At 48.4% G+C, this 27,986-nt stretch overlaps 1 protein-coding gene across 3 annotated transcripts in view; it reads left to right on the top strand.

Annotated features, from left to right (window-relative positions):
* LOC119964641 (cytochrome P450 4B1) overlaps nucleotides 1–27,986 on the top strand; it is a 158,740-nt gene that overhangs the window by 13,927 nt on the left and 116,827 nt on the right. For all 3 annotated transcript variants that reach the window (XM_038794384.1, XM_038794386.1, XM_038794385.1), the window contains exon 2: nucleotides 3,390–3,534. In XM_038794384.1, coding sequence (XP_038650312.1) covers nucleotides 3,390–3,534 — 145 coding nt within the window. The remainder of the gene's footprint in view (nucleotides 1–3,389; nucleotides 3,535–27,986) is intronic.

Below are 27,986 nucleotides of genomic sequence, written 5' to 3'. Positions count from 1 at the left end.
GGGCACAATCTTAGACTAAAGGGACGATCCTTTAAAACAGAGATGAGGAGGAATTTCTTCAGCCAGAGAGTGGTGAATATGTGGAACTCTTTGCCGCAGAAGACTGTGGGGGCCAAATCACTGCGTGTCTTTAAGACAGAGATAGATAGATTCTTGTCTAATAAGGGGATCAGGGATTATGGGGAGAAGGCAGGAGAATGGTGATGAGAAAAATATCAGCCATGATCGAATGGCGGAGCAGACGCGATGGACCAAGTGACCTAATTCTGCTCCTATGTCTTACGGTCTTATCAGCACATGAGATCCAGCAGTAAATACGGGCTGTGTTTCTAGGAAGTTGCAAGGGAGTTTAAGACACGTCCACAAAGAGTAGACTGTGAATGACGAACAGAAGGAGGTCCTCCGGCGAAAAGAATGAATAATTAAGCTAGTTTCTAACTGAAGGTCATGGCAGTCATGTAATAACTTGCTGTGTTGCAGGTGTTACTGAAACACTGGTGGGAGAATGGAAGCAAAAGAAATCTGCCCTGAAGAAGATGCCTGAAAAAAAAGTGAGCCATCGGAACAGGGACCAAACACTGGCCTGATTTTGAGAAGTCGAGAATCATCAGAATTGGGGCAGCAGAGTGGCACAGTGGTTAGCACTTCCACTTCACAGCGCGAACGACCCAGAATTGATCCTGGCCCAGGGTCACTGTTCGTGTGGATTTTTCACACTCTTCCCATGTCAGCGTGGGTCTCGCCCCCAGATGTGCAAGGTAGGTGAATTGGTCACGCTAAATTGCCCCTTATTTGAGAAAAAAAGAATTGGTTACTTTAAATTAAAAAAAAGAAAATCATCAGAATAGTTACATTGCCACCAGAAAGGTATTGTGTATGTATGCATTTAAGTGGGCCTAATCAGACCCTGAGACCAGCAAAAATTTCAGAGTAACAAATAGTTGGTGCAGCCACTTTTATAACAAAATTGCAGCAGAAGACCAAGATCGTTTAGAGGCTGCCAAAAATGTGATAGTTTTTAAAATGTTTTGATTGTGGTTAAAGATAGGTTTGTAGAACTAATGCAGTAAAATGTGTTGCATTGATTTAATTTGCATTTCTGGTGTTTTTTTCACATTTCAAAATATTGACCATCTACACCAACCCCTGTTGTCAGCATTTTATTCTCAGCGTATAAGTGGGCCTGCTTTTTTGGAAGAATTTTTCAAGGCTTCAAAGGTTGACTTATACACTGTCCTTTTTAACTTCCTGGTTTGCTGTCTGTTGTTCCAAATGTAAGACTTTACAAGATGGTTCTGTTTTAAAATGTTTCTTTTTAACTTAAGGTGAAACAGAATTTTTTGGAAGGGGGGATACTGGTCACACTAAACCTCTGACCAGAGACAGGCAAATCTGATCTGATTATCATGGAAAAGAAACTCAAGCCAAAACTGATCGAAGATCAAGTGATAGCGTTCAAACCTTGACACAGAAAAGAGACCGCTGCATTCGTTCATGTATACTCCAACTGAAGACAAGTTCTTGACTCATTATCTGCAGAGGCTTCAACCTGAGCCATTTTCTTCGCATTGCTTTTGTCGGTTGTTGTTTGCCATTGCCTTCCACTCTCAGGGGCAGGGTAAAGAGGGAGGTCACAAGTCTACCTCAACCAGAACAGGTTGGTTAAAGGAATGTTTGTAGAGTACTGTTGGTGGTTAGCTCAACCACATGCTAGCCAACTGAGCTAACAGGCCCCGACAAGATCGTAAGATCATGAAAAATAATAGCATAGGCAGGCCATCAATCTGCTCTGTCATTCAATAAGATTGTGGCTGTACTTGATTGTCGCTGTAACTCAATTTGGCTGCCTCCCATAACCCTTGACTCCCTTGTTGACCTGTCTAACTCATCCTTTAATAAATTCAATGACTTGGTCTCCACTGTTCTCTCAAGAAGAGAATTCCAAAAACTAATGACCCTCTGAGAGAAGATGTTTCTCCTCATCTCAGCCTTAACTCAGAAACCCCTTATTTTTAAATTGTTCCCTTAGTTCTAGATTCCCCACATGGGGAAACATCCTCTCAATTTTTGAAGACAGAGAAAGAGAGAGAGAGAGAGAATGCGTCCTTTGTGAAAAGCAGGAAAAGATTGGGCTTGTGCTAGCAACCAAGCAGGATGATGGTGAGAGCTGGTTCTTTGTTCATAAAAAAGAAGATGGAACAGACAGATTTCGGGAGATTTAAAGAGCAAGGAGACATCAAGGTGGGCCTTGTTGGTGGAGGCATGTTCAGGAGTACTTGGGCTGAGTGAGATTTTTTTGAAAGATACTGAAAGGTTCAACCGAGCGTGGAAGGGAGAAGGGAGCCTGCTGGATAGCTGCGAGTACCTTAGGACTGGATCTTATAATGCTATATATCTGCCAGAAGTAGTGCACAGTGAACATAGTTGTCATTCATATCTTGGTTGAATTATTTAGTTAATGCACAAGTACCTTTTCTTTAGTTTGCTACAGTTGTTGCTTGATAAGTAATGTTCAGTTTAGTTTCCTTGAGACAATGTAAGTCTTAAAATGTGAAATCCTGTTCTTTAGTTTTTTCTGTTGATTGCTGGGAAGATATTTTACTTGAAAGTTATTGGTCTCTACAGAGATGGTAGAACAGTGCGAATACTTATATGTGATTGGCTGATTATCTACTTGTTGACATCACTGTTGCTGCACACCAGGAAACCACCTGGACTTGACAGAAGAGTTAAATGCCAAGAGGAGAAACCACCTTTTGAGTCCAGCATGACTCTTCTTCAGAGTTCTGAATATTAAATCTGTTTCTCTCTCCACAGATGCTGCCAGACCTGCTGAGTTTTCCCAATATTTATGTATTGTTTAAATTAAAAGAGCTATATTAAAATGTGGATTTTTAAAATCATATTAGAAAAAGCTGATGCTCCACAAATCTCAAATTATGTTTTCATGGCCCGTGAGGCTGATCAGCAGTAATTATGAACTAAGTATGCAGTTAACAATCCAGTTCCAGTTCATTCAACAAGATGTACTTTTGAGTGGCTTTTGCAGCAATACTAATAGTGCCAATAGTGTAAAAGGGTAAGTTCTTGTGGAGATCGGTGATTTCTAATTGCCTGCAGACTGGGGAAACTTCAAAAGCGAATCCTCTGAATTACTGCATTTAACTACACATGTGTGGATTCCAGAAGTGGCTCTTAGTTTCAGAGGAATTCTGATAGTTTGACCGTTATTACTCCTGCAACATCTGGACCATTGTTAACTTCTTTATGCTGTCAACAAAATATGCTAACTTTGCTTTAAGCCTTATGTCTCATATCAAGAAGGAGTTCCACAGGTAAAATCTTTCAAACCTGTTAATATTGTTTCATCTTGTTAAATTTCATTACAGTTTCCTCAGGATGGAACAGATTTAGACAAGACCGTGACATGGACAAACCAATATCAATATGCCCACCCAATCTGGTTTGGCCCGTTTACAGTGTTCTTAAATATCAACCACCCTGATTACGTGAAAACATTACTTACAACTGCAGGTAAGAATTTTGAAGAGATTTGTATGGAAATGCAACCACCAGTTACTTATTTAGTTGCAAGGATCAGCTTTCAAATCTTAATTGTTATCATCATCAATGCAAAGAGAGGTACATGGGAAAGATATTTTGTGTTGCACACACTTAACAAATTGTAACTTCTGGCAATTTGGGTGATATTGGATCAATCACTTATACATCCTGTCTGATTTACCTCACCAACAATTGGTGGCAGACCTGAAATTATCCGTTTACCCATCACTGAAAGTTAAAATTGATCCCCCCCAACCACTCTCCTTGCCTTAATGACACAATTATATTTTTGGAAAACACATCAGATTTAGTTGTGTGTTTATCCAGTGGTGAAGTAAGTTTGTCTCATAACATATTACAGTAATACCACCTCTTTAAAATGTTCGTCAATGATTTTTATTTTATGAATGTAGGCCACATGTTATGAATTATCCGTTTGTGCCTAAGAAGTAGCTTAGACACGCAGGCTCCAGATCTATGGTGCTGCTGTTGCCCCACTACAGAAGTTCAGGGCTTGGAAAGTGACAGCCAAACTGCTTCCAGGCACTTGTGACGTGGTGCGCAATGTTTGTCAGAAAGCTAGTGTGGGTATTCTGTGTGTGCAACCGATGCTTGCAGAGATTGCAGTTCATGACATCAAACAGCATCCAATTTGGTGCCTGACCTGCCGTTTTGGAGTTCACAGGTCTGACTGTCAGCAGAAATCCTGCTTTCATGAATGTAGTCTGTAGTTGCAGTCCCTCTTGTGATTCAGCAAGACAAGGACATTGATGCACAGGCAGTAGCGAGGGTAAGCTGTGTGCACATGGAGGAGGTAGAGGGTTCTCAATTTAAGGCACTATCACCAAAGGTTTTTGGTACACCTTCTGGTTATCAGAAGTTTGATATCATCACACTTTTAGCTTTAAAATGCTGGACTTTCATTGAGCGGATTTCTTATAGCGCTCATGAAGCTGGGGTACTCACACATTGGGCTGGGATTTTCTGCTCCCTTTTTAATCAGGTGGATTTAGTGACAGGAGTGGAAAATCTAGCAAAAAGTCCTAAATCATGTCACACCAACGTAAATGCGTGATGCTATTGTCCCCTTGCCACATTAGTAATGGGGTGTGTTTCCCACAATTTCAAGACATTATCATCTCATTATCATGCCTGTATGCCTGAATCATGCCCCCCCCCCAACCCCTAGCACAAAGCCATTCACCTAGGCGTCAAGGCAGAATGGCATGAAACACGACTGGCCTCTCAAGGTGTGCACTTGGCAAGCAGACGTCCCATAGGAGCTCAGGTGAAAGCATCGCTCAGGAGGGAGAGGATCACTATCTACTGCTCCCGGCATTGCCACATAGCCCTGACCGAGGGATCTCTGGCCACTGCTCTGCCACTTCCTGGACAGTTTCTGGCACTTCCCAGGCACTACTCGGGCATTGCTCCCTGGCCCCCTGGTTCCAGGTGAACTATTTTGTGCTGGGGCGACCTTTAAAAATGGCTTCCTGATCTTCGAGGCTGCCCTGACAGTATTATATAGTGGGACCCGCTCCTTTGTGTTTTTGGCACTAAGTTCAGGATGATAGGATCTCTACAGTGTAGAAGGAGGGCAGTCAACCCATCGAGTCTGCACCGATTCTCTGAAAGAGCACCCTACCTAGGTCCACTCCCCCACCCTATCGCCACAACCCCACCTAACCTCCATATCTTTATATACAAAGGGGTAATTCAACATGGCCAATCCACCTAACCTGCCCATCTTTGGACTGTGGGAGGAAACCAGAGCACCTGGAGGAAACCTCGCAGACACGGGAGAATGTGCAAACTCCACACAGTCATCCAAGGCCAGAATTGAATCTGGGACTCTGGAGCTGTCGGGCAGCAGTGCTAACCACTGTGCAACCATGCTGTTCATATGATATAGTGGAGAAAGGCGCTGTGACTGTCAGAGGCCGCAATGTCACTTTTTCCGACCAGTATCGGCCTTTGCGGAAATCTGTGAAAATTCTATCCATTGTTACTTGACACCTGACCTGATGTGAGAATATAGGCCTAGGGTGTCACATTTACTGCAGTGTAGCAGTAAATGCGACGACACCCTGGGTGTATATTCTCACAACATTTTGTTCCTAGCTCTTTACAAATACCATAACAATATAACAGTCTTTCTGGTGACCAGTATGACTGTCATCGTAGGCAAGTGTGGATGCGCTTTTTCTATTTCTATTGTAGCCAGGAATAGTGTCTGAAGCATTTCACCAAGGAATTGGCACAACACTCTGCCACTTCCTCCAACTCGACCTACTACTACACAGCTGGATAAAGATAGAGCTGCCAGTAACTGTGTCACCAATTTATTTGCCTCAATCAAAAGTCTTCAAGTTAGGAGCAGGCAGCATCATCAACATATTGCAGTTCCCCATGCCTCGCTGAATCAGGGAGGTGACAGAAGTCCTATACATCAAGAAAGTTGATGTCAATTGTCATGTGAGAGTACCTTTAAGAAGTGGGTGTTTAAGAAATGTACCTTTTAAGAAATGGGTGTATATCAGTGATGTCAGAGTGAGGGTGGAGCTGGGCTGTCTGTCAGCTTCTTACTTTCGTTTTAGGCTTTTTGCTGCAGGGTGTATTTTAGTTTTGCTTTCAGTGTTGGAGCTGAAGCAAGACAAAGCAGGTGTACTGCTGTTCTCTCTGCCATGAAAAGACTATCTCTTGAACATTTGGTGAATTCAGAATTATAAATGTTCTCAGTATTGAATGTAAACCTAATGTGCTTCTGTTAAAAGTTGTTTCTTTTGTCTTCCGGAGATTGTTTGGGAAGTTATTAAGGATTACTTATTCTTGTATTGTATTGTCTTGTATTCTTTGGGGGTTGTATTTGAATTAATGGTTGCTAAGATGTTCACTTTATGTTTTAAAAAGGTAATTTGAGTTCATAGAATAAACATTGTTTTGCTTTAGAAAATACTTTTCCATTTCTGCTGTACCACACCTGTAGAGTGGGCCATGTACTCCCCATACCACAATCTATTAAAAGTTGTGGGTCAGATAAACTCCATGATACACTTTGGGGTTTTCTAAACCCTAGCCCATAAAACAATAGTCTTTTCAGTTGTCAGAGAGAAGCAGGTGCAGTGGGCATGTGACTTTGTCAGGATAGCTGGCTTTTCATTGGTGCAGGGAGCTGTTGACTACACAGATGTGCTCTCTGGACACCAAATATTAACAAGGAGGTGTACTGCAACCTCAAGGTCTATCACTCCTGAATATACAGTTGGTATGTGACCATGCATTTAATATTACGTCAGTGACTGCCATGCTGCTATCATCCTGCATAGTCAGCATTTCCTACCATACGTGATCCACCACAATGAGTCAGAGAATTTCTGTTTCATGACAAGGGCTATATGCTCTACAACTGGAACATGATTCCCCTCTGCCGCCTTACTACAAGCGGGTAGTTTGACCACAATCAGAATTGTGCTGCCTCCAGGAACATTGTTGAGAAAACAACTGGCATTCTGAAACAAAGTTTCAGCTATCTTGACCACTTGCTATCTTGACCACTTGCTATCTTGACCACTTGCTATCTTGACCACTTGCTATCTTGACCACTTGCCTCTGATGCTCACTGGAGCATAAACATGGAAATAATCCCAAGGGATTTCACAAGAGCATGATAAAACATTTGACTCTGAGCCACATAAGGATCAATTAGGATAATTGGTGAAGTTAATATGGTTCTTTCATGAAAGAGCGATTGTGTGCTGTATTTATGTTGCACACTTGGCTCAGATAGTGGTTCTGGAATGATGAATGCCTCTTCCGCCGCTATAGAAATTTATTTTCACCATAACACTAGATACCCTATGAAATCTTGTTAGGTGAAGTTATTATACATGCCAATGAGGGTGAATGTTTTTCTGGCCTCTACAGAGTGGAACTTTTGGCACACAGGCCAAACGCTTTATACCTCCTCCAAAAGCAAATATTTATGTCCCTGTCAAAGATAGTGCTACAGTCCAAGGTCTGGACTAAGATCGCCTTTTTTGATGCCACACACCAGTTTAATTAATTATTAGCACCCCCGTGTCTACTTTCACACAAGCTACCGACTCCTAGTGGGTGAGACTGATTATGCTTTCGCTTGAGTATTGTGATTTCTTCACAGGAGTGAATGGTAGTTACATTTTACCACCGGAAAGGTACTCCATTTCCTTTTTATGTAATGTTAAACATAGGCCCTGTGGTAATGCATTTTATTTGTGTTGAGTGCAAGCCAGCTTCCATACAAATTTAGCACCTGCAACGTACCTTTAGCACAGTGGATCTCTGTATAAACAATGAATTATTTTGCCATTAAGGTATGCAGTGGAAATAGTATGTATTACCACGATACTCTTCTGGTCTCTTCAAATGATAGAATATGTCATGCTGACAGCCGGTTGGCTCAGTGATGACTACTAATATGTGCAAGATGTGGATGCTAGAAATCTGAAATAAAAACAGAAGTACTCAGCCTGTTTGCTAGCCTGTGTTTAATATGAAATCAGATTACATCAGTGCAAGACCAAATTAGCAGATTACTTCACTTTACACCTCCTTCCTTCTCCAAAGCAGTTAAAAAAAACTGTCTTGATAGTTCTCTTTGGTGATTTTGGACCCCCGATATGTACTCAATGTGAGGGAGGAATACCATAGAAACACTTACTTGCCTTCAGTTCATATCTTGAAACTGTAAAATAAACGTGGGGCTACATTTTCACTACTGACGTGGGTAGCTCAAGTAGAGAAATTTCCCCACTCGGCTCACCCAGCTCAGTTGAAAGGGCAATGTTAGACCCAAGTTTAACAGAGGAAACGGGGATCAGATTGAGTTTTTCCCACCAACCCTGGAAGCAGATTCTAGGCTGCAGTGGGGAAGGCAAGTGCCAAGTGAATCACCTTCATTCTCTGGGACGGTGTAGCATTTGTTTTAGAAGCTGTTCGGCCATCTAGTTCTCGTTCCTCACACCTCCTCCCCAACTTCAAAACCCCCACCCACAAAAACTCCTTCCATTCTTTTGTGAGGGCCACGAAAAAACCAGCACGAGTCTTCAGGATACAAAGAAATAACATTTATTTACAATAACATATATGTACAACAGCAGTTGGAGTGAGTTTGGTCTTGCAACTTCCCTTGCTGCTCACTCCTCTCTCTCTCTGCTGGTTCCAAACTGGCCAGCTCTATTTATGCAGGGAGTCTGCTAATGATTTCTCCGCCCCCTCATTAGGAAGCTCATATTCCCACAGGATTGTGGGATTGTCATTAGTCCCCAGCCAATGGTAAGCAGGCAGGTTATATCATCCCTCCCCCCCCAAAGTCCAAGGAATCCACCGAAGACCCTGGCGAAGGAGGGCGTCGGACTCGTTTTTCCGCAGGCCGGACACCATTTGCACGAGGCGCTGGATCGGGCGGCGTGTAACGAGACGGAGACCGGCACTTCCGTGATGAACGGCGTAACGGCTGCACATCCACGGTCCGTGGGCCCGAGGATTCCTCCTCTGAGGTGTCTTGTGGCTCCATCTCGGAGTCAGAGTCTGCTGCCTCCATCATCTCGGCGTCTCTATCTCCATGCGGTTCTGTCACGACCTGCGCAGGCTTTGAGTGAGGCACCAGAGGAAGATTGTGAGGAATACTTTCCATTGTGTCTGGTCTCTGTGGCTGTAGAAATGAGCCTGGGTCAGGGAATCTTTGGAAGGGATAGTCTTCTAGACCGAACGTGGTCTACATGTTTGCGTTGGAGACGACCCTGGGCTTGCACCTGGTAAGAGATAGGGCCCGTTTGGCGAAAGATTACGCCAGGGACCCACTGTGCATCACCCGCAAAATTCCGAATGAACACTGGGTCACCTGGCGCAAACTGCCGAATCGGCTGATGCCGAGAAAAACCATGTCCCTAACGTTCTTGTGTGCGCCGTGCTTTTACGCCAATGTCCGGGAAAACCATGCAAAGCGGGTGCGAAGTCTCCGGCCCATTAGGAGTTCTGCAGGAGCTACCCCAGTCACCGCATGTGGGGTGGTCCTATATGAAAACAAAAACCGAGCCAGTCTCGTGTCCATCGACCCGGAAGACTGCTTCTTTAGGCCCCGTTTGAATGCTTGCACTGCGCGCTCCGCCAAACCATTTGAAGCTGGGTGGTAAGGGGCAGTGCGGATATGGCGTATGCCGTTCATCTTCATGAACCTTGCAAACTCCTCACTTGTGAATGGAGTGCCGTTGTCCATGACCAGCACCTCGAGGAGGCCATGCGTACTGAAAGACAAACGCATCTTCTCGATTGTTGCGCAGGACGTTGTGCCTCCCATCTTATGCACCTCTAGCCATTTAGACTGGGCGTCGATTAACAGAAGGAACATGGATCCTTGAAAAGGGCCGTGAAATCCGTATGTAAGCGCGCCCAAGGCCGCCCTGGCCATTCCCAGTGATGTAGAGGCGCGGCCGGCAGAAGCTTCAGATGCTCCTGGCAAATGGAGCAGTTTTGGGCCACCTTCTCAATGTCGGTGTCGAGGCCTGGCCACCAGACATAACTCCGGGCCAACATTTTCATTTTGGTCACACCTGGATGCCCATTGGGCAAATCTCTCAGTATCAGCTACTGTCCTTTTTCCGGGACAATCACACGCGTCCCCCACAAAAGGATACCGTCTTCCACGCTGAATTCGGACAGCTTGGAGGAAAATGCCCGCAACTCGCCTGGGAGCCGTCTATGCTGCCCACCATACAGGACTATGTGCCGAACCTTTGACAGGACTGGCTCCGTCTGGGTCCACTCACGGATCTGTGATGCCATGACAGGCAAGGTGTCCATAAAATTTAGTGTTGCAACCACCTCACCGGTCGTGGGGGTCGACATGGGGCCGGTCGATAAAGGCAATCGGCTCAGTGCATCGGCATTCCCTATCTGGGTTCCTGGTTTGTGCTCCAGAGAATACTCGCAGGCAGCGAGCAACAAAGCCCAACGCTGGATCCGTGCGGAAGCAATGGGCGGTATTGGCTTATCCTCTCTGAAAAGTACCAGCAGAGGCTTATGATCAGTCACGATAATGAAGTGGCGGCCATACACGTTCTGGTGGAAACGTTTCACCGCAAAGACCACTGCCAGGCCCTCCTTCTCGATCTGCGCAAACTTTTTTTCCGCTGCAGTCAATGTGCGGGAGGCGAAAGCTATCGGCCGCTCGGCCACGTTCCCCATCTTGTGGGACAGGACGGCCCCAATACCATATGGGGATGCATCACATGCGACGAGCAAAGGCTTTCCAGGATCATAGTGGGTTAGTACCCCAGACGACGACATTTGTTGTTTTACCCGCCGGAAAGCGGTTTCTTGCGGCTGACCCCAAACCCAGGTGTGATTCTTCTTTAGCAGAAGGTGTAATGGGGCCAGATAGTTGCCAGATTGGGGAGGAACTTTCCATAATAGTTTACGAGGCTGAGAAACGAACGAAGATGCGAAGTGTCAGTCGGGGCGAGGGCTGTTGAATCGCGCGCACCTTCTCTGTGACGGGGTGCAAACCTTCACGGTCCACCCGATAACCCAGGTAGACTACTTCCTTCGCCTGAAAGACGCACTTTATGCGACGTTAACGGACTCCAGCCTCCGAAAAGCATCTAAGGACAGCTTCCAAATTTTCCAAATGTTCCTGCTCCCAAGTCCCTGTGATCAAAACGTCATCTAAGTAGACAGCAACATGCAGTAAACCTTGATAACGCGTTGAAATATAGCGCAGACAGAGGATACTCCAAAGGGCAAACGTGTATATTCATACAGGCCCCGGTGTGTATTAATCGTTACATATGGCCAGGAGGCAGGGTCCAGCTCCAACTGCAGGTAGGCGTGACTCGTATCTAATTTTGTGACCGAGGGTCCGCCTGCAAGCTTCGCGTAGAGATCCTCTATGCGAGGCACTGGGTATCGGTCGAGTCGGGAAGCCGTATTCACTGTAAGTTTATAGTCGCCGCACAAGCGAACTGTGGCATCTGGCTTCATTACAGGTACAAATGGTGTTGCCCAGTCAGCGAAATGGATGGGCCTGATAATACCCAAAGTCTCCAAATGAGCGAGCTCCTCTTCTACCTTCTTTAGCAAGGCGTAAGGCACCGGGCGCGCCCGGAAATAGCGCGGCGTGGCTCCTGGTTCGACTTGTATACGGGCTACGGCCCCTTTTATTTTCCCCAAACCGGGCTGGAATACATCTGGGTATCGTCCTCGCACCTCAGTCAACCCTCCAGAAACTGTTTGGAGGATATGCTGTCACTGCAGCCGCAAATGGCGCAGCCAGTCCCGACCCAACAGGCTGGGCACATGGCCGCGCACCAGGATAAGTGGGAAATGCCCCTACTGGCATCCATAAACAACAGGGGTCATCGTAGTTCCTGCAATGTCCAATGGTTCCCCCACGTAGGTGGCCAACCTGGCCTGTGTTTCAGTTAATGTAAGGGTCTGTATACCCTGCTTGATGCGGTCGAATGTCCTCTGCGCGATCACGGAGACCGCTGCGCCAGTTGCCAACTCCATCTCAAGTGGGTGACCATTGACCCGTACTGTCACTTTAATGGGGGCCACACGGGGAGCTGCCACACAATGCAGCTGCAGGCAGTCGTCCTCCGTCTCCCCATCCTCGGGAATAGTCGCCGCAGGTTCATCCAAATGAAAGGTACGGCCCCTGGGCTGGCCCCAGTTTCTGTCGGAACGACAGTGCCTCTGGCACCCCCAGGACCGGCGTCCACGACGGGGTCGGCGCCTACAAGTCTGACACGGACACGGCTCCTCATCCATTGGTTCTGGAGAAGGCTCCCTTCGGGGAGGAATGTCCGACGGCCACTGGCGTCGATCAGGACGTCGCCTCACCCAAGGTACCGCAGAGGTGCAGGGGGACGCTTTCGGACGGAAGGGGTTGCGCCCCAAGGCATGCACCTCCATTCCCTATAGCTCCTGCACTCCTCGTTCTGCGCTCTCTCGGTACAATACTATTTGAATGGCCTGTTGAAAAGTCAATGTTGGCTCGGCTAACAACTTTCTCTGGGTGGAAGGGACAATGCTGCAAAATCTCAGCAGGTCTGGCAGCATCTGTAGGGAGAGAAAAGAGCTAACGTTTCAAGTCCGATGACTCTTTGTCAAAGCTAACAGACAGAGAGAGTGGGAAATATTTATACTGTGTAGTGAGAATGAAAGATGAGTCATAGCTACAGAAACCCAGGGAAACTTGGTGCTAATGGCCACAGATACCAAGGGGAAAGAGTGCTAATGGCAGTCCCCAGAGAGGACAAAAGATGTGAAAGGTCAAACAGCAGGGAAACTAATATCAGAGGATGAACTGTAGGTGTGAGGGGAAGGGGAAGGGGGAAGCAAAGAGGAGAAAGGTGCAGGAAAGAAAGAAATGGTAAAAGACAGTTAAAATGAAATGAAAACAAATGGGTCGAGGTGGGGCTAATCATCTGAAATTGTTGAATTCGATGTTCAGGCCGGAAGGCTGCAGCGTGCCTAACCAGAAGATGAGATGTTGTTCCTCCAGTTTGCATTGCGCTTCAATGGAACACTGCAATGTTCCACAGTATAAATATTTCCCACTCTCTCTGTCTGTTAGCTTTGACAAAAGAGTCATCGGACTCGAAACATTAGCTCTTTTCTCTCCCTACAGGTGCTGCCAGACCTGCTGAGATTTTCCAGCATTGTCCCTTTCGTTTCAGATTCCAGCATCCGCAGTAATTTGCTTTTAACTTTCTCTGGGTGGCCGCATTGTTAATACCGCAAACCAAATGGTCGCGTAACATTTCTGACAAGGTCTCACCATAGTCACAGTACTCCGCAATCCTGCGTAGCCTGGATAGAAAGTCGGCAAGGGATTCTTCTGGGGTCCTCTCAGCGGTATTAAACCGGTAATGTTGGACTAACGTGGATGGGATTGGGTTAAAATGTTGCCCTACTAAGTTCACAAGTTCATCAAACGTTTTGGTGCCCGGCGCAGCTGGGTACGTAAGACTCCTAATCATCCCAAACGTATGCGGGCTGCAGGCAGTGAGCAATATGACCACCTGGCGCTCGTTTTCAGTGATGTTGTTTGCCCGGAAATAGTAACGCATCCGTTGTGCGTACTGGTTCCAGCTTTCCAGCGTAGCATCAAAAACATCCAAACGTCCATAGAGAGGCATGGTGTGATAGAAAACAACTTCCAACCTGTGTCCAACAAAAATCCAGGAGGTGGCTTCAGCAGTGTAGACAGCTATTCACTTTAACCCTCGTCGCCAGTTTTGTGAGGGCCATGAAAAATCCAGCACGAGTCTTCAGGATACAAAGAAATAACATTTATTTACAATAACATATATATATACAACAGCACCAGCAACTTCCCTTGCTGCTCACTCCTCTCTCTGCTGATTCCAAACTGGCCAGCTCTATTTATGCAGGGAGTCTGCTAATGATTTCTCCGCCCCCTCATTGGGGAAGCTCATACTCCCATAGGATTGTGGGATTGTCATTAGTCCCCAGCCAGTGGTAAGCAGGCAGGTTGTAACACATTCGTACTTCCATGGCCTTCTGTGGCAATTCATGCCTCCAACCAATTCCCATTCCCCCTTTAACATCCCCCTAATCCTTGGCCCTTCATAGTCACTTACCCAATATCCACCATGGGCAGACCACAGGACCCATGTAGGTACGAAAAAAAATTCAAACAATCTAGTGTAGGTCTCACTCATACAAAATTGAAAAAACACCCATTTGTGGATCCCATCCAAAGCTTTTAATGTTCAATACCTGAGAAAAAAAGCTTCTATTCAGACCTGACATCAAAATTGTGAATCTTTTGACATCTTTATCGAACTGTGAACTCAAAAACACTTTCTAAGAACATTGTAGCATTTGAAACTCAGCCTAGCATTCAGAATGCCATAATGGGAAATATCAACAAAGAAGGCTATTGAAAATGCACAAACAGATGGTGATATTTTTCTAACCTACATCAGATGGCCTGTCAATCAAAGCAGTTCATCAGCCATTTTTCACCTCGCTGACAGTTTAAGCTTTCTTTGCCCCGAGCTTAAAGAGCAGGTGATTTAAAAAGACTTCGGACCATGACACCTAAATAGACCTTGGATTCTCTGACCCTCCGCTCCGGAATCGCGCCGGGGGAGAAGAATAGCTGCTCACGTCGGAAATCCGGCGAGACAGCACTTTCGTGATTCTCCACGGACCCGCCAATCGTGGGCGCGGTCGACGAGGTGGCTGTTGAACATGGCCCCCGCGGCGATTCTCTGCGCTTGACAGGCCAAGTGCCCACCGAGTCCCGCCGGTGGGGTTCCGGCTGCGGGGGCCGTCCTGGTTGGGGGGGGTGGGGGGGGGGGGGGTGGGCGGGGTGATCCAACCTCTGGGGGCCGGGGGCCTTCACGGTGGCAAGGCCCGCAATTGGGGCCTACCGATTGGGGGCGCACTGAATCCGCGCCGGATCCCTGTAGGGCTCCCCCATGTTGCATGGGGGCCGGCGCGGAGATGGCGTCGCGTGCATGCGCGGATCTGCGCCGGCTGTGCAGGGCTGCCTTTCAGCACCATAGCAGCGTGCAGCTCTCCGGCGCCGTGCTAGCCCCCAAACAGCGGTGAATTACTGGGCCAGGAGGCCCGTTGTCGCCGTCGTACACCACTCCGGTGTTTACACCGGTGTCAACATCAATCCCGGCCCTTATTTGCACTTCAAAAGGGTCTATGTCTGATCCATAAATTTGTGACTTCCATACTGTGAGTTAAGATTCTTGGACTGGCCAACTTAGGTTAGTTTGAACTCAACATAAAGTTCAATGGCCTGCCCCTCCCCCACCAGCAAAAATGGGATCTAGTATAAGTGTACACAGGTTTCAACCTCCAGGTCACACCTGTCATTTTAAAAAAAAATTGTATTTTATTCCAAACGTATATGAAAAGTTATAACACATAAACAATTCGGGAAACAAACCTCCCAACCCCCAACTATACAGTTTGTACAAATTTTGTCCCTTTTGTGCTCCCTCCCCCCCAACCCCCACAATGAACAACTCCTCAAACACAATCACAAACATCCCCCTTGCCTCAAAACCCTCCACTGAACCGCTTAATTCATATTTGATCCTTTCCAGCTAAAGAAAGTTATATAAGTCCCCCAGCTAGGTCGTTATCCCCGGTGGGGTGCTGACCGCCACTCCAATAAAATTCTTCACCGGGTAATCAGAGGGGCAAAGGCCACAATCGGCCTTCACCCCCTCCATCAGCTCCAGCTTCTCCAATATCCCAAATATCGCCACTAGAGGGTCTGGCTCGACCTCTTCCCCCACTATCCCTGCTAGTGCAGCGAACACTCCCGCCCAGAATCTCTCCAACTTTTCGCAGCCCCAGAACATATGTAAATGATTCACTGGTCCCCATCCACACTTCCCACACTCGTCTGCCACCACATCAATGAACCCACTCATTCCTGCCCGCATCATATGTACCCTGTGTGCTACCTTGAATTGCCTCAGGCTCATTCATAATGCCATAATGCTATTGAAAATGCACATACAGATGGTGATGTTTTTCTAACCTACGTCAAATGGCCTGTCAATCAAAGCCGTTCATCAGATATTTTCAACCTTACTGACAGCTTAAGCCTTCTTTTCCCCAAGCTTAAAGAGCAGTGGATTTTTAAAAATCCACTTGCGCATGAGGAGGTCGCATTTTCCCTTCGTAGCACCTCACTCCATACTCCACAGTTTATCTCCTCTCCCAATACCGCCTGCCACTTCTCCTTAATCTTCACCACCCACTCAACTCTTCCACATTCGGGAGCAACAGTCCCTCTAGCAGCGTGCACCTCAGTAACCTGGGGAACTGTTTCCAAACCTTCCGCATGAGATCCCTTCGGTACCTAAACTCACTTCATCTCAGGGGCTCTATCCTCTCCTTCAATTCATCTATACTGGCAAACCCTTCTTCCAGATACAAATCCCTCACCTTAACCTGCCCCACTTCTGTCCACTTCTTATACATGCCAATTATCCCTCGCGGCTCAAAACCATGGTTTTCATACAACAGCATTAACACAGACATCTCTTCTATCCTAAAATGCCTCCTCAGCTGGTTCCAGATCTTTTTAGAACATAGAACATACAGTGCAGAAGGAGGCCATTTGGCCCATCAAGTCTGCACCGACCCACTTACGCCCTCACTTCCACCCTATCCCGGTAACCCAATAACCCCTCCTAACCTTTTGTTTTGTTCACTAAGGGCAATCTATCATGGCCAATCCACCTAACCTGCATGCCTTTGGACTGTGGGAGGAAACCAGAGGACCCGGAGGAAACCCACGCAGACACGGGGAGAATGTGCAGACTCCGGACAGACAGTGACCCAGCGGGGAATCGAACCTGGGACCCTGACGCTGTGAAGCCACAGTGCTATCCACTTGTGCTACCGCGCTGCGCGCTGCTGTCCACTTCACCATGGACTGCACCACAGGGCTCTCCGAGTATCTGCTTGGTGCCATTGGCAATGCTCTGTCACCATAGCCCTTAAGATGGACCCCCTACAGGATTTCTCCTCCATCCTAACCCATTTTCCTTCCCACCATCGCCTCACCTTCTCCACCTTCGTCGCTCAATAGTAACGTAGCAAGTTTGGCAACGCCATCCCTCCCTGCTGCCTCTGCCTCTGTAACAGGATCCTCCTAACACCTGACACCTTTCCTGCCCACACAAAGTCCAAAATAATTGTGTCTAGTTTTCGAAAGAAGGCCTTAGGTATAAAGATCGGGAATGACTGGAATATGAACATGAACGCAGCAGAATGTTCATCTTTAACACTTGGATCCTCCCTGCCAAAGTCAAGTGCAGCGTATCCCACCTCTTGAGGTCCTCCTTAGTCTCCTCCATCAGTTTTGTTAAATTCTATTTGTGTAGCATTGCCTATTCCCTTGCTAACTGAATCCCCAGGTATCTAAACCTGTCTCTGGCCACCTTAAATGACATCCCTCCTAAATTGACTCGTCAACCCGACTCAGTCACCAGGAACTCTTTGCTTTTCCCTACATTTAACTTATATTCTGAGAACATCCCAAACCTCCCCAACAGGCCCATGATCCTCTCCATGCTCTCCAGCAGTCGTCCACATATATGCTTGCCTTTAATGAAGCTGTTTGGTCCCCTGCAACCACCCCCGGGACACAATCTTCCATCCTTCCCGCCACCAACTTAGTCAGCACTTTCACGACTGTATTTAACAATAACATGGGCCTCTACAACCCACATTCCAATGGGTCCTTTCCCTTCTTCGGTATCAATGTGATCTTTGCCTGCACCATCATCTCCGGCAGCTACCCCTTCTTGAACGCCTGATTAAAAGCCCCCAAGAGATGTGGTGCCAGGTCTGTTGCGAACTCCTTATAAAATTCCGCCGGGTAGCCATCGCGCCCCGGGACCTTTCCCGACTTCATACCCCTTATACTGTCCAATATCTCCCTCAGCCCCAGGGGCTCCTCTAGCACGTGCCTCTTCTCTTCCTCCAACTGACTAAAAACCATCTCATCTCCCCTTCTTCACCCCCCCCCGGTCCGCCCTGTACAGTTCCTTATAATAATCGCTAAACACCTTGTTTATCTCCCCGGGCTCCAACACCACATCCCCTGACCCAGTTTGTATCTTCAATATATCTCTGGATGCAGCATGCCTCCGTAGCTGATGTGCTAACATTCGACATGCCTTCTCCCCGTATTCATACTGCACCTCTCTTGCCCTACGCAGCTGCCCTACCGCCCTCCCCATTATCAGCCTGTCAAATTGCCCCTGTAACTTTTTCCTCCTTGCCAATCCCTCTGTGATGGGCACACACATGTACTCCCTATCTACCTCCACTATCTTGCTCATTATCTGTTCATATTCCTCCCTCGTTTCCCTATCCCGATATGCCATCCCCTCTGACCACTGCTTTAAGCGCTTCCCAAAAAGTGGCCGCCGACGCCTCCCTGTTTTGATTCAATTTTACATAATCTTTAATCACAGCCTGCACTTTGTCACAAAACCCTCTATCTGCTAACAATCCCGAATCAAGCCTCCATCCCGGCCTTTGCTCCCGTCCCGATCTAAGCTGACTCTTCTGCCAGTGGGGCAGGTGACCGAGATTACTATCCCCGTGTACTCTACCCTATCCACCCTGACCAAAATCTCCCGCCTCACCACAAAATTTAATTCTGGAATACTCCCTATAAACATGCAAAAAATGGGAATACTCCCTTCTCCCTGGATTCTTGAAGCGGCAAGGGTTTGCCATATCAATCTTTTCCATGAACCCAACCAACTCCTTTGCCATACGTATCCTTCCCATTGACCTGGGGATCGATCTATCTACTCTGGGCTCTCAGACACCGTTAAAATCTCCTCCCATAATCAACTGGTGCGTGGCCAAGTTCGGGATTGCTGCCAACAGCCCCCTCATAAAACCGACATCATCCCAATTCGATGCATACATATTCACTAACACTACCCTTCTAATACCCCACTCACAACCACATATCTCCCACTCGGGTCCCTCACTTCCTTCGTGCTCACAAACCCCGTTTCCTTACTCATCATAATTGTCACCCTCCCGTGACTTTGAATCAAACTCCGAGTGGAAAACCTGACCCACCCTCCCCTTCCTTAGCCTAACCTGATCCTGCATTCAAAGGTGGGCCTCCTGCACAAACACCACTGCCACTTTCAAGATCCTAAGGTGCACAAAGACCCGAGATCCTTTGACTAGCCCATTGAGCCCTTGTATGTTCCATGGTAGCACAGTGGGTAGCACTGTTGCTTCACAGCTCCAGGGTCCCAGGTTCAATTCCCGGCTTGGGTCACTGTCTGTGCGGAGTCTGCACGTTTGCCCTGTGTCTGCGTAGGTTTCCTCCGGGTGCCCCGGTTTCATCCCACAAGTCCCGAAAGATGTGTTGTTAGGTGAATTGGATATTCTCAGTTCTCCCTCCATGTACCCGAACAGGTGTCGGAATGTGGCGAATAGGGGCTTTTTACAGGAACTTCATTGCAGTGTTAATGTAAGCCTCCTTGTGGCAATAAAGATTATTATTATTATATCAGCTTTACCCGGGGCTTACGCCTCCATTCCCCTCTACTGTCCGCCAACCTCCCCTTTCAGCTCTACCCCCACTATTCACCCTATACCTGGCCCATCCGCCCTTGACCATATTTCTTCTCCAAACTCGCCTCGTCGCATCACCTTCCTTTCCCCCCAAGTCCCCCCTCCCGCCCCCTTCCCCCCACCCACCCCCCTACGGCCACCTCTCTCAGCCTTCTCCCCCACCTCACTTCTGTTCATCAGCATTATCTGCTAGCATGGCAGCTCCTGTCCAAAGGCACCTCCTACTGACCCCCCATCCCTCCCCCACCCTCAGCTCTCTGTTCTGTGAAGAAGGTTCCCTGCTGACCTCCCCTCCGCCACTAAACAAAGACTAACCTCAAACATCTTAAGGTCACCTTACCCAAGAATAAACAAAAATAAAAGCACAGGGGGATTGGGACTGCCGTCCCCTTACAAACTTTTCACTCGTGCTCCCCTTTGTCAACCCAACAGTGAAAAGAAGAAAAAAAAACCTCCACATTGGAGGAAAAGAAATCCTCCCCAACCCCCACTCTACCCGTATTCTCAGTTACTTCAAAGAGCCAGCACCTCAGTCTCCCAAAATTGTTAAGTTCCTTGATAAAGTCATTGGCTGTTTCTGGGGTCTCAAAATAGTATTCCCGGCCTTCATATGTCAGCCAAAGCTTTGCCGGGTTGAGTATCCCAAACCTGTTCTGCCTCGATATAGCACTGCCATGGTTCTGTTGAAACCCACACATCATTTTTCCAGCTCAGCTTCAATGTCCTGGTATATTCGGAACTTGTTCCCCTCCCATTCACAGTTCCGCTTCTCCCTGGCCCACTGCAGAATCTTCTCCTTCTTCACAAACTTATGGAGCCTCATGATCACTGTCCGCGGCAGCTCACCCCCTCTAGAACATAGAACATAGAACAGTACAGCACAGAACAGGCCCTTCGGCCCTCGATGTTGTGCCGAGCCATGATCACCCTACTCAAACCCACGTATCCACCCTATATCCATTACCCAATAACCCCCCCCCCCCCCCCCTTAACCTTACTTTTTAGGACACTACGGGCAATTTAGCATGGCCAATCCACCTAACCCGCACATCTTTGGACTGTGGGAGGAAACTGGAGCACCCGGAGGAAACCCACGCACACACGGGGAGGATGTGCAGACTCCGCACAGACAGTGACCCAGCCGGGAATCGAACCTGGGAACCTGGGACTCTAGGCTTCTACCTCAGAGACCAGCATGCTCTGTCCACCTCAGGGGCCTTGTCCAGCAGCCCCCCCCACCCCCCCGCCACCAGCCCGCCAGCATCCTCAAAACATACCTCGTGGTACTTCCACCTTCCACTGCTTCAGGCAGGCCCACTATCCACAGATTCTGCCTTCTCAATCTATTTTGTTCCTCCACCTTTGCTCTCAATGTCATGCAATGGTCCCCTAAGAGCCCCACCTCCGCCTCCAATGACACCACGCCATTGCTGAGGTTCGACATCACCCTCTCAATCAATCGGATCTGTGACCCCTGCAACTCCAAACATTTCTCCACCCTCTCCCTCGAACCCTCCAGGGGTGCCACAGCCCCTTCAATGGCCTACGAGTGATCCTCCTGCATCTCCTTCCTCTGCTGGCAGAACTCTTCCTTGATGAAAACCATCAACTGTTCCATCTGGGGCTTCGCTACTTGCACTTGCCCTTCCTCCTCCACTGGCTGCTGCACCACAGGTCTCTTGCAACTCCTTGGCCAGGCCTTTCAGCTTCTTCTGCCAGGTTTGGTAACCAGCAGACATACCACCCCCCGGGGGAATCTCTCCTCCGACCTTTAGTTCCACATTTCCGTAGAAGTTGCACCCAATTTCAGGTAAAAAGAGCTATTTTCTACGCTTTCAAGCAGGAGCTGCCTGCCATGGCCACCAATGTCATTTTTAAAGGTCAGCAGAATCTTCCCAACTCTGCGAAAAAGCGGCCCACTTTACTTTTATGCCTTAGTCAGTATAATGGCAGATAAGAAGATATCCTGCTCAGTTAATTTTAAATCATGAATGCAATGATAAACACAGAAATCAAGCCAGCGTTTGCCAAACAGGTACAGGTGGGCAGCACGGTAGCATTGTGGATAGCGCAATCGCTTCACAGCTCCAGGGTCCCAGGTTCGATTCCCGGCTTGGGTCACTGTCTGTGCGGAGTCTGCACATCCTTCCCGTGTGTGCGTGGGTTTCCTCCGGGTGCTCCGGTTTCCTCCCACAGTCCAAAGATGTGCAGGTTAGGTGGATTGGCCATGCTAAATTGCCCTTAGTGTCCAAAATTGCCCTTAGTGTTGTGTGGGGTTGCTGGGTTATGGGGATAGGGTGGAGGTTTTAACCTTGGGTAGGGTGCTCTTTCCAGGAGCCAGTGCAGACTCGATGGGCCGAATGGCCTCCTTCTGCACTGTAAATTCTATGTAAATTCTATGTAATTTCACTACTTGGGCTTCCTGGTATAACTCCTGTACCTCAGAATAAAGTAAAGCTCCCATTATGCTCAAAGTCTCAGTGTTTTGTTTTAGAAAGGGCTGTGTTCCCAACCTTCCCCAGCTAGGAAAACAAAGAACAGAATTTTGTAACAAAAGCCATTCTAAAGTTGCTACAATATGGCACTGGTGAACATTCTCACAAGTCACATGATAATGAAGATTCAGGAACAGAATTGATCCTCGGAGCTACATTACAATGTAGCTTCTCTTAGAGCTATAGGAATGTCCTTTGTTCCCATATATAGTGAGCTGCTAGCTGTTACTATTTCAAATACTTGAACGTTTCAAGATGTAGGCGTCAGAATTTCCTGATTAACATTAATCTGTAATGTGTAAGTTTCTGAGGATTTCAAAATCACCGAGATAAAACTCGCACAATATATCCCTTCTTTCAAGGATGTAGTTTGATTGCCTCCTTTAAACTGGCAATTTGCTTATATTTAGAGCTTATTGCTTCAGGTAAGGGCAGTTCTTGGTAGCACATTGAATGTGTAATATTTGCAGTAAAGCTAGCAGGATGCTGCCAGAAATATAGTTCAAGTTTCATTTCTCATTTTAAAGAAATAAATCCTCTATTTGCTATTTCAGGTGAAATTACAAACGTGCTCTTTACGAATGTATCAATATTTCAACAAAGTATTACTATTAACCTTCCCACATAATGAGGAACCAATGAACCGTATGCAAGGTAGCACAATTATAATTGTACCTAAACGTTGTTCAGCAAAGGCCGTTAGGGAGACTATGGGCGGGATTCTCCGACCCCCCGCCGGGTTGGAGAATCCCCGGGGGGGGGGGGGGGGGGGGGCGGCGTGAATCCCGCCCTGACGCCGGCTGCCGTATTCTCCGGCGCCGTTTTTCGGGCGGGTGCGGGATTCTCGTCACGCCGGTCCGGGGCCGTTGGCAGCGCCCCCCCCGGCGATTCTCCGGGCCCTGATGGGCCGAGTGGCCGTCCATTTTTGACCAGTCTCGCCGGCGTGAATCACTCAACACACGTACCTGCGGGACCTGGCAGGTAAGTCGGCGGGGGCGGTCCTTGGGGGGGGCACGGGGGGATCCGACCCCAGGGGAGCCCCCCCCCCCGTGGCCTGGCCCGTAATCTGGGCCCACCATCTGCGGGCACCCTTGTTCCGTGGGGGCACTTCTTCCTTCCACACTGGATCCTGTAGGGCTCCACCATGGCCGACGTGGAGAAGAGAACCCCCTGTGCATGTGGCAAAATACGCCGGCTGGTCTGCGCATGCGCAGAACCACACCAGCCGTTCCGCGCATGCACGAGATTACGCCGGCCCTTCGGCGCGTGTGCAAACTCGCACTGGCTCTTTGGTGCTGGCTGAAGTGGTGCCAACCACTCCGCCATCCACCTAGCCGCCAAAAGTGCGGAGAATTCCGCACTTTCGGGGGCTGTTGACGCCGGAGTTGTTGGCGCCGGTTTTCCCGCCGGCGTGGGGACTTAGTCCCCAGAATGGAGAATCCCGGCCCCTGTTCTCCCACCGGAGCTGAATTGCACCAGTTTTACAATCCCCCTGCAGTCGTAAAGCAGGATGCAATTCAGTGTATCACATGCTGTAAATTTATGCACAGCGTGTGTAGGAGTCTACCGTGCAGTTCAAGTGTCTCGTATACACTTCAAAACTCAGTAGAATTTAAGTTACACTTCTCGGATGCGAAATAAAAATCTTTATTGCGTCTATTGATTATAATTGAGAGACTAGGGGCGCGATTCTCCGCCCCCCACGACGGGTCGGAGAATAGCGGGAGGGCCTTCCCGACATTTTTCCCAACCTCCCGCTATTCCGTGGGCAGCATGGTAGCATGGTGGTTAGCATAAATGCTTCACAGCTCCAGGGTCCCAGGTTCAGTTCCCGGCTGGGTCACTGTCTGTGCGGAGTTTGCACGTCCTCCCCGTGTGTGCGTGGGTTTCCTCCGGGTGCTCCGGTTTCCTCCCACAGTCCAAAGATGTGCGGGTTAGGTGGATTGGCCATGCTAAATTGCCCGTAGTGTCCTAAAAGAAAGTAAGGTTAAGGGGGGGGGGGGGTTGTTGGGTTACGTGTATAGGGTGGATACGTGGGTTTGAGTAGGGTGATCATTGCTTGGCACAACATCGAGGGCCGAAGGGCCTGTTCTGTGCTGTACTGTTCTATGTTCTATGTTCTATTCTCCCCCCCCCCCCCCCCCACGGCCGCCCCACGACACGAATCGCTGCTCGCCGTTTTTTATGGCGAGCAGCAATTCTCCCCTAGCTGATGGACCGATTTCCCAGGCCTTTACGGCCGTTGTCACGAACTCCAACACACCTGCTCTCACAGTTCATGAAAACGGCCGCAAAGTGCCGTTCTGGAGCACCATGCCACCGATTGGCACGGCCGCACCACGGCCGTGCCAAGGGTGCAATGGGCCCGCGATCGCTGCCCACCGATCGCGGGCAGCGGGTCCGAACCCCGCGCACTCTTTGTTCCTCCGCCGCCCTGCTGGATCAGTCCGCGGGGCGGCTGAAGGGCATAACGGCCCGTGCATGCGTGGGTTTCACGCATATGCGTGATGACGTCATCCGCGTATGCGCGGATTGGAGCCGTCCAATCTGCGCATGCGCGGCTGACATCATCGTTTGCGTCAGCCACCGTTACCCTTGGCGCGCGAGCTTAGCGAAGTTCGCTAAGCCTGCGATGCCGAGGTTCACGGGGCCCGCTGCTAGCCCCGACCGGGGATCAGAATCGGGTCCCGGGAGGGGGCGCGGAGGCTGCCGTGAAACACGGCCAGTTTCACGGCAGCCTTCACGACTCTCCGCATTTGCGGAGTATCGCGCCCTAAGATCTTCTTGTGGTTACAAATCAGATGTTCTCAAAAACCCCTTGCCAGCAACAGACTTTAAGAGAAATAATTGGCTTAACGTTTACAACAGATTCAACTTTCAAAATACTATAGCGTTTCTTTGCTTAAACCAAAATAGTTTGTGCGAACTTCAAGAGTTAGAGTGGAAAAATGAAAATACAAAATAAGGATAGCGAGTAGTTAAGTGAAAAGTATAGAGTGATTCTAGAATGGAAAATGGCTGCCCGGATCGCTATGTTTAAGAAGAATGTTATCAGTCTAACTCCATCTGTCCCTACCCCTGCAATGTGTTGATTGGCTTGGATGGGTTTCAAATGCATTTGATTGGATGATTAGTTGTCAATCATCAATGTGCAACATATATTCGGATATATTGCATTTGTAGATTTTTGTGTGTTGGAATGTGATATATCCTCTTAATCAATTCTGGTTTCCACTGATTTATTGCTGGCTGTGTTTCTATCTGAATTCTGAACAATGGTGTGTTCATGTAGTCATGACGACCTTGGGTATGCTGCATAGCTTTTGCTATTAAAACAATGGTCAGTTTGTGATATCAGTAAAAATGTTGCATAAGCTCCAGCTAGTTTCTTTGAATGTTTCAGATCCTGTGTTTTGCCGCTGCAAATTCTGCAAGCTGTGTGTATTTGTAATCTAAATTATGCTTGAAGTTATATGATGAAATCCAGTTTAAAATGGATTTTAAACTGGGTTTTAATATTTATATTTAAATAGCTAAATCAATTACCCTTTTACCTATTGGAAATAGCCAGTTTCCTTCAGCGTGCAATACGAGGAACTCCCAGGAATCCTGGGGGGGGATTCTGCCATAATCGGCGGGGCCGGCAACTCCGGCGGGACGGAGTGGTGTGAACCACTCCGGCGTTGGGCCGCCCCAAAGGTGTGGAATCCTTAACTCCTTCAGGGGCTAGGCGTGCCCCGTAGTGTTTTGCGCCCCGCCGGCCAGCGGGAAACGGGCTTGGCGCCACGCCAACCGGCGCCAAAGGGCCTCCGGCGGCCGGCGTGAGTTGGCACATGCACGGGAGCACCAATTACAATTGAAAATCATTTAAAGTCATATTCTCTAATAAGTCCAGCTAGCAAAGGACTCAATAGAAGCAATCTTGTAGACATTTCAACTTTCAAGTAATACAGAAATGATTTTCTTGCTTACGGCAAACAGCTTGCAATAACTTCAAAATTCAAAGTCAGAAAATGAAATATGAAAGACAGAGAGACAGCGAATAGTTTTTTTTTATAAATGTTTTTATTCAGTTTTCGTATTTTATATTGAACAAATTACAAATTGTTAGGAGAGAGAAACAAAAAAAAAAAACAAACAAAAACAAACACGCAAAAATTAACATACATATTTACAGGTAAGCATCTTCGTAGTAGTAACTGCGCCCCCCCCCCCCCCCCCAACATGTTTATTTAGCTTGGTTTTGGGCCTTAGCTAGCCATCGAAACCCCGTAACGAACCTGTAGCCCCCCCCCTCCCGCTACCTTCCCCCGACTATTCTTCCTCTTGTACATTGGCCACAAATAGGTCCCGGAACAGTTGCATGAATGGCTCCCACGTTCTGTGGAAGCCGTCGTCCGACCCTCGGATGGCAAATTTGATTTTCTCCATTTGGAGAGATTCCGAGAGGTCGGACAGCCAGTCCGCAGCTCTGGGCGGTGCTGCTGACCGCCAGCCAAACAGGATTCTACGGCGGGCGATCAGGGAGGCAAAGGCAAGGGCGTCCGCCCTCCTCCCCAGGAATAGATCTGGCTGGTCTGAAACCCCGAAGACCGCCACTATCGGGCATGGCTCCACCCTCACCCCCACCACTTTGGACATAGCCTCGAAGAAGGCTGTCCAGTACTCCACAAGTCTGGGGCAAGACCAGAACATGTGGGCGTGGTTGGCCGGGCCTCTTTGGCACCGCTCACATCTGTCTTCCACCTCCGGGAAGAACCTACTCATACGGGTTCTTGTTAGGTGGGCTCTATGTACCACTTTTAGTTGCGTCAGGCTGAGCCTTGCGCACGTGGAGGTGGAGTTGACCCTATGCAGTGCTTCGCTCCAGAGTCCCCACCCTATCTCCATCCCCAGGTCGTCCTCCCATTTCCTCCTTGTTGCGTCCAGTACGGTGTCGTCCCTATCTACCAGTCGGTCATACATGTCACTACAGTTCCCTTTCTCTAGGATACTTGCGTCCAGTAGGTCTTCCAGTAGTGTCTGTCGTGGCGGTTGTGGGTACGTCCTTGTCTCCTTTCGTAGGAAGTTTTTGAGCTGCAGGTACCGTAGCTCGTTCCCCCCAGCTAGCTGAAATTTCTCTGTCAGTTCGTCCAGTGTTGCGATCCTGTCGTCCGTGTATAAGTCCCTGACTGTCAATGTTCCCCCGTCCTGCCTCCACCTTTTGAAGGTGGCGTCGGTCAGTGCTGGTTTGAACCTATGGTTGTTGCAGATGGGAGCCCTGTTCGACATTTTGGTCAGGCCAAGTTGCTGCCGCAATTGGTTCCAGGATTGGAGGGTGGCTGTCACCACTGGGCTGCTGGAGTGTTTTTTGGGTGGGGATGGGAGTGCTGCCGTGGCGAGGGCCCGGAGGGAGGTTCCCATGCAGGAGGCCTCCTCCGCACGCACCCACTCAGCTTCTGGCTCCTGGATCCATCCCCTTACTCGCTCGGCTGTTGCTGCCCAGTGGTAGAATTGTAGATTCGGGAGGGCTAACCCTCCCCTGGTTTTTGTTTTTTGTAAGACCTTCTTTGGGATCCTAGCATTTTTACCCCCCCATACGAACGCCATGATGAGTTTGTCCAGCGCTTTGAAAAAGGCCTTGGGGATGTAGATCGGAATGGATCTAAACAGGAAGAGGAACCTGGGCAGTACGTTCATTTTGATCGTCTGAACTCTCCCCGCGAGGGAGAGCGGGAGTGTGTTCCATCTTTGCAGGTCCTTTTTAACTTCCTCCGTCAGGCTGGT

Source organism: Scyliorhinus canicula, chromosome 4 (assembly GCF_902713615.1).
Source record: "Scyliorhinus canicula chromosome 4, sScyCan1.1, whole genome shotgun sequence".
Lineage (NCBI taxonomy): Eukaryota > Metazoa > Chordata > Chondrichthyes > Carcharhiniformes > Scyliorhinidae > Scyliorhinus > Scyliorhinus canicula.
The sequence above is the reverse complement of the archived record's forward strand: the minus strand, read 5'-3'. Positions and strand labels throughout refer to the sequence as shown.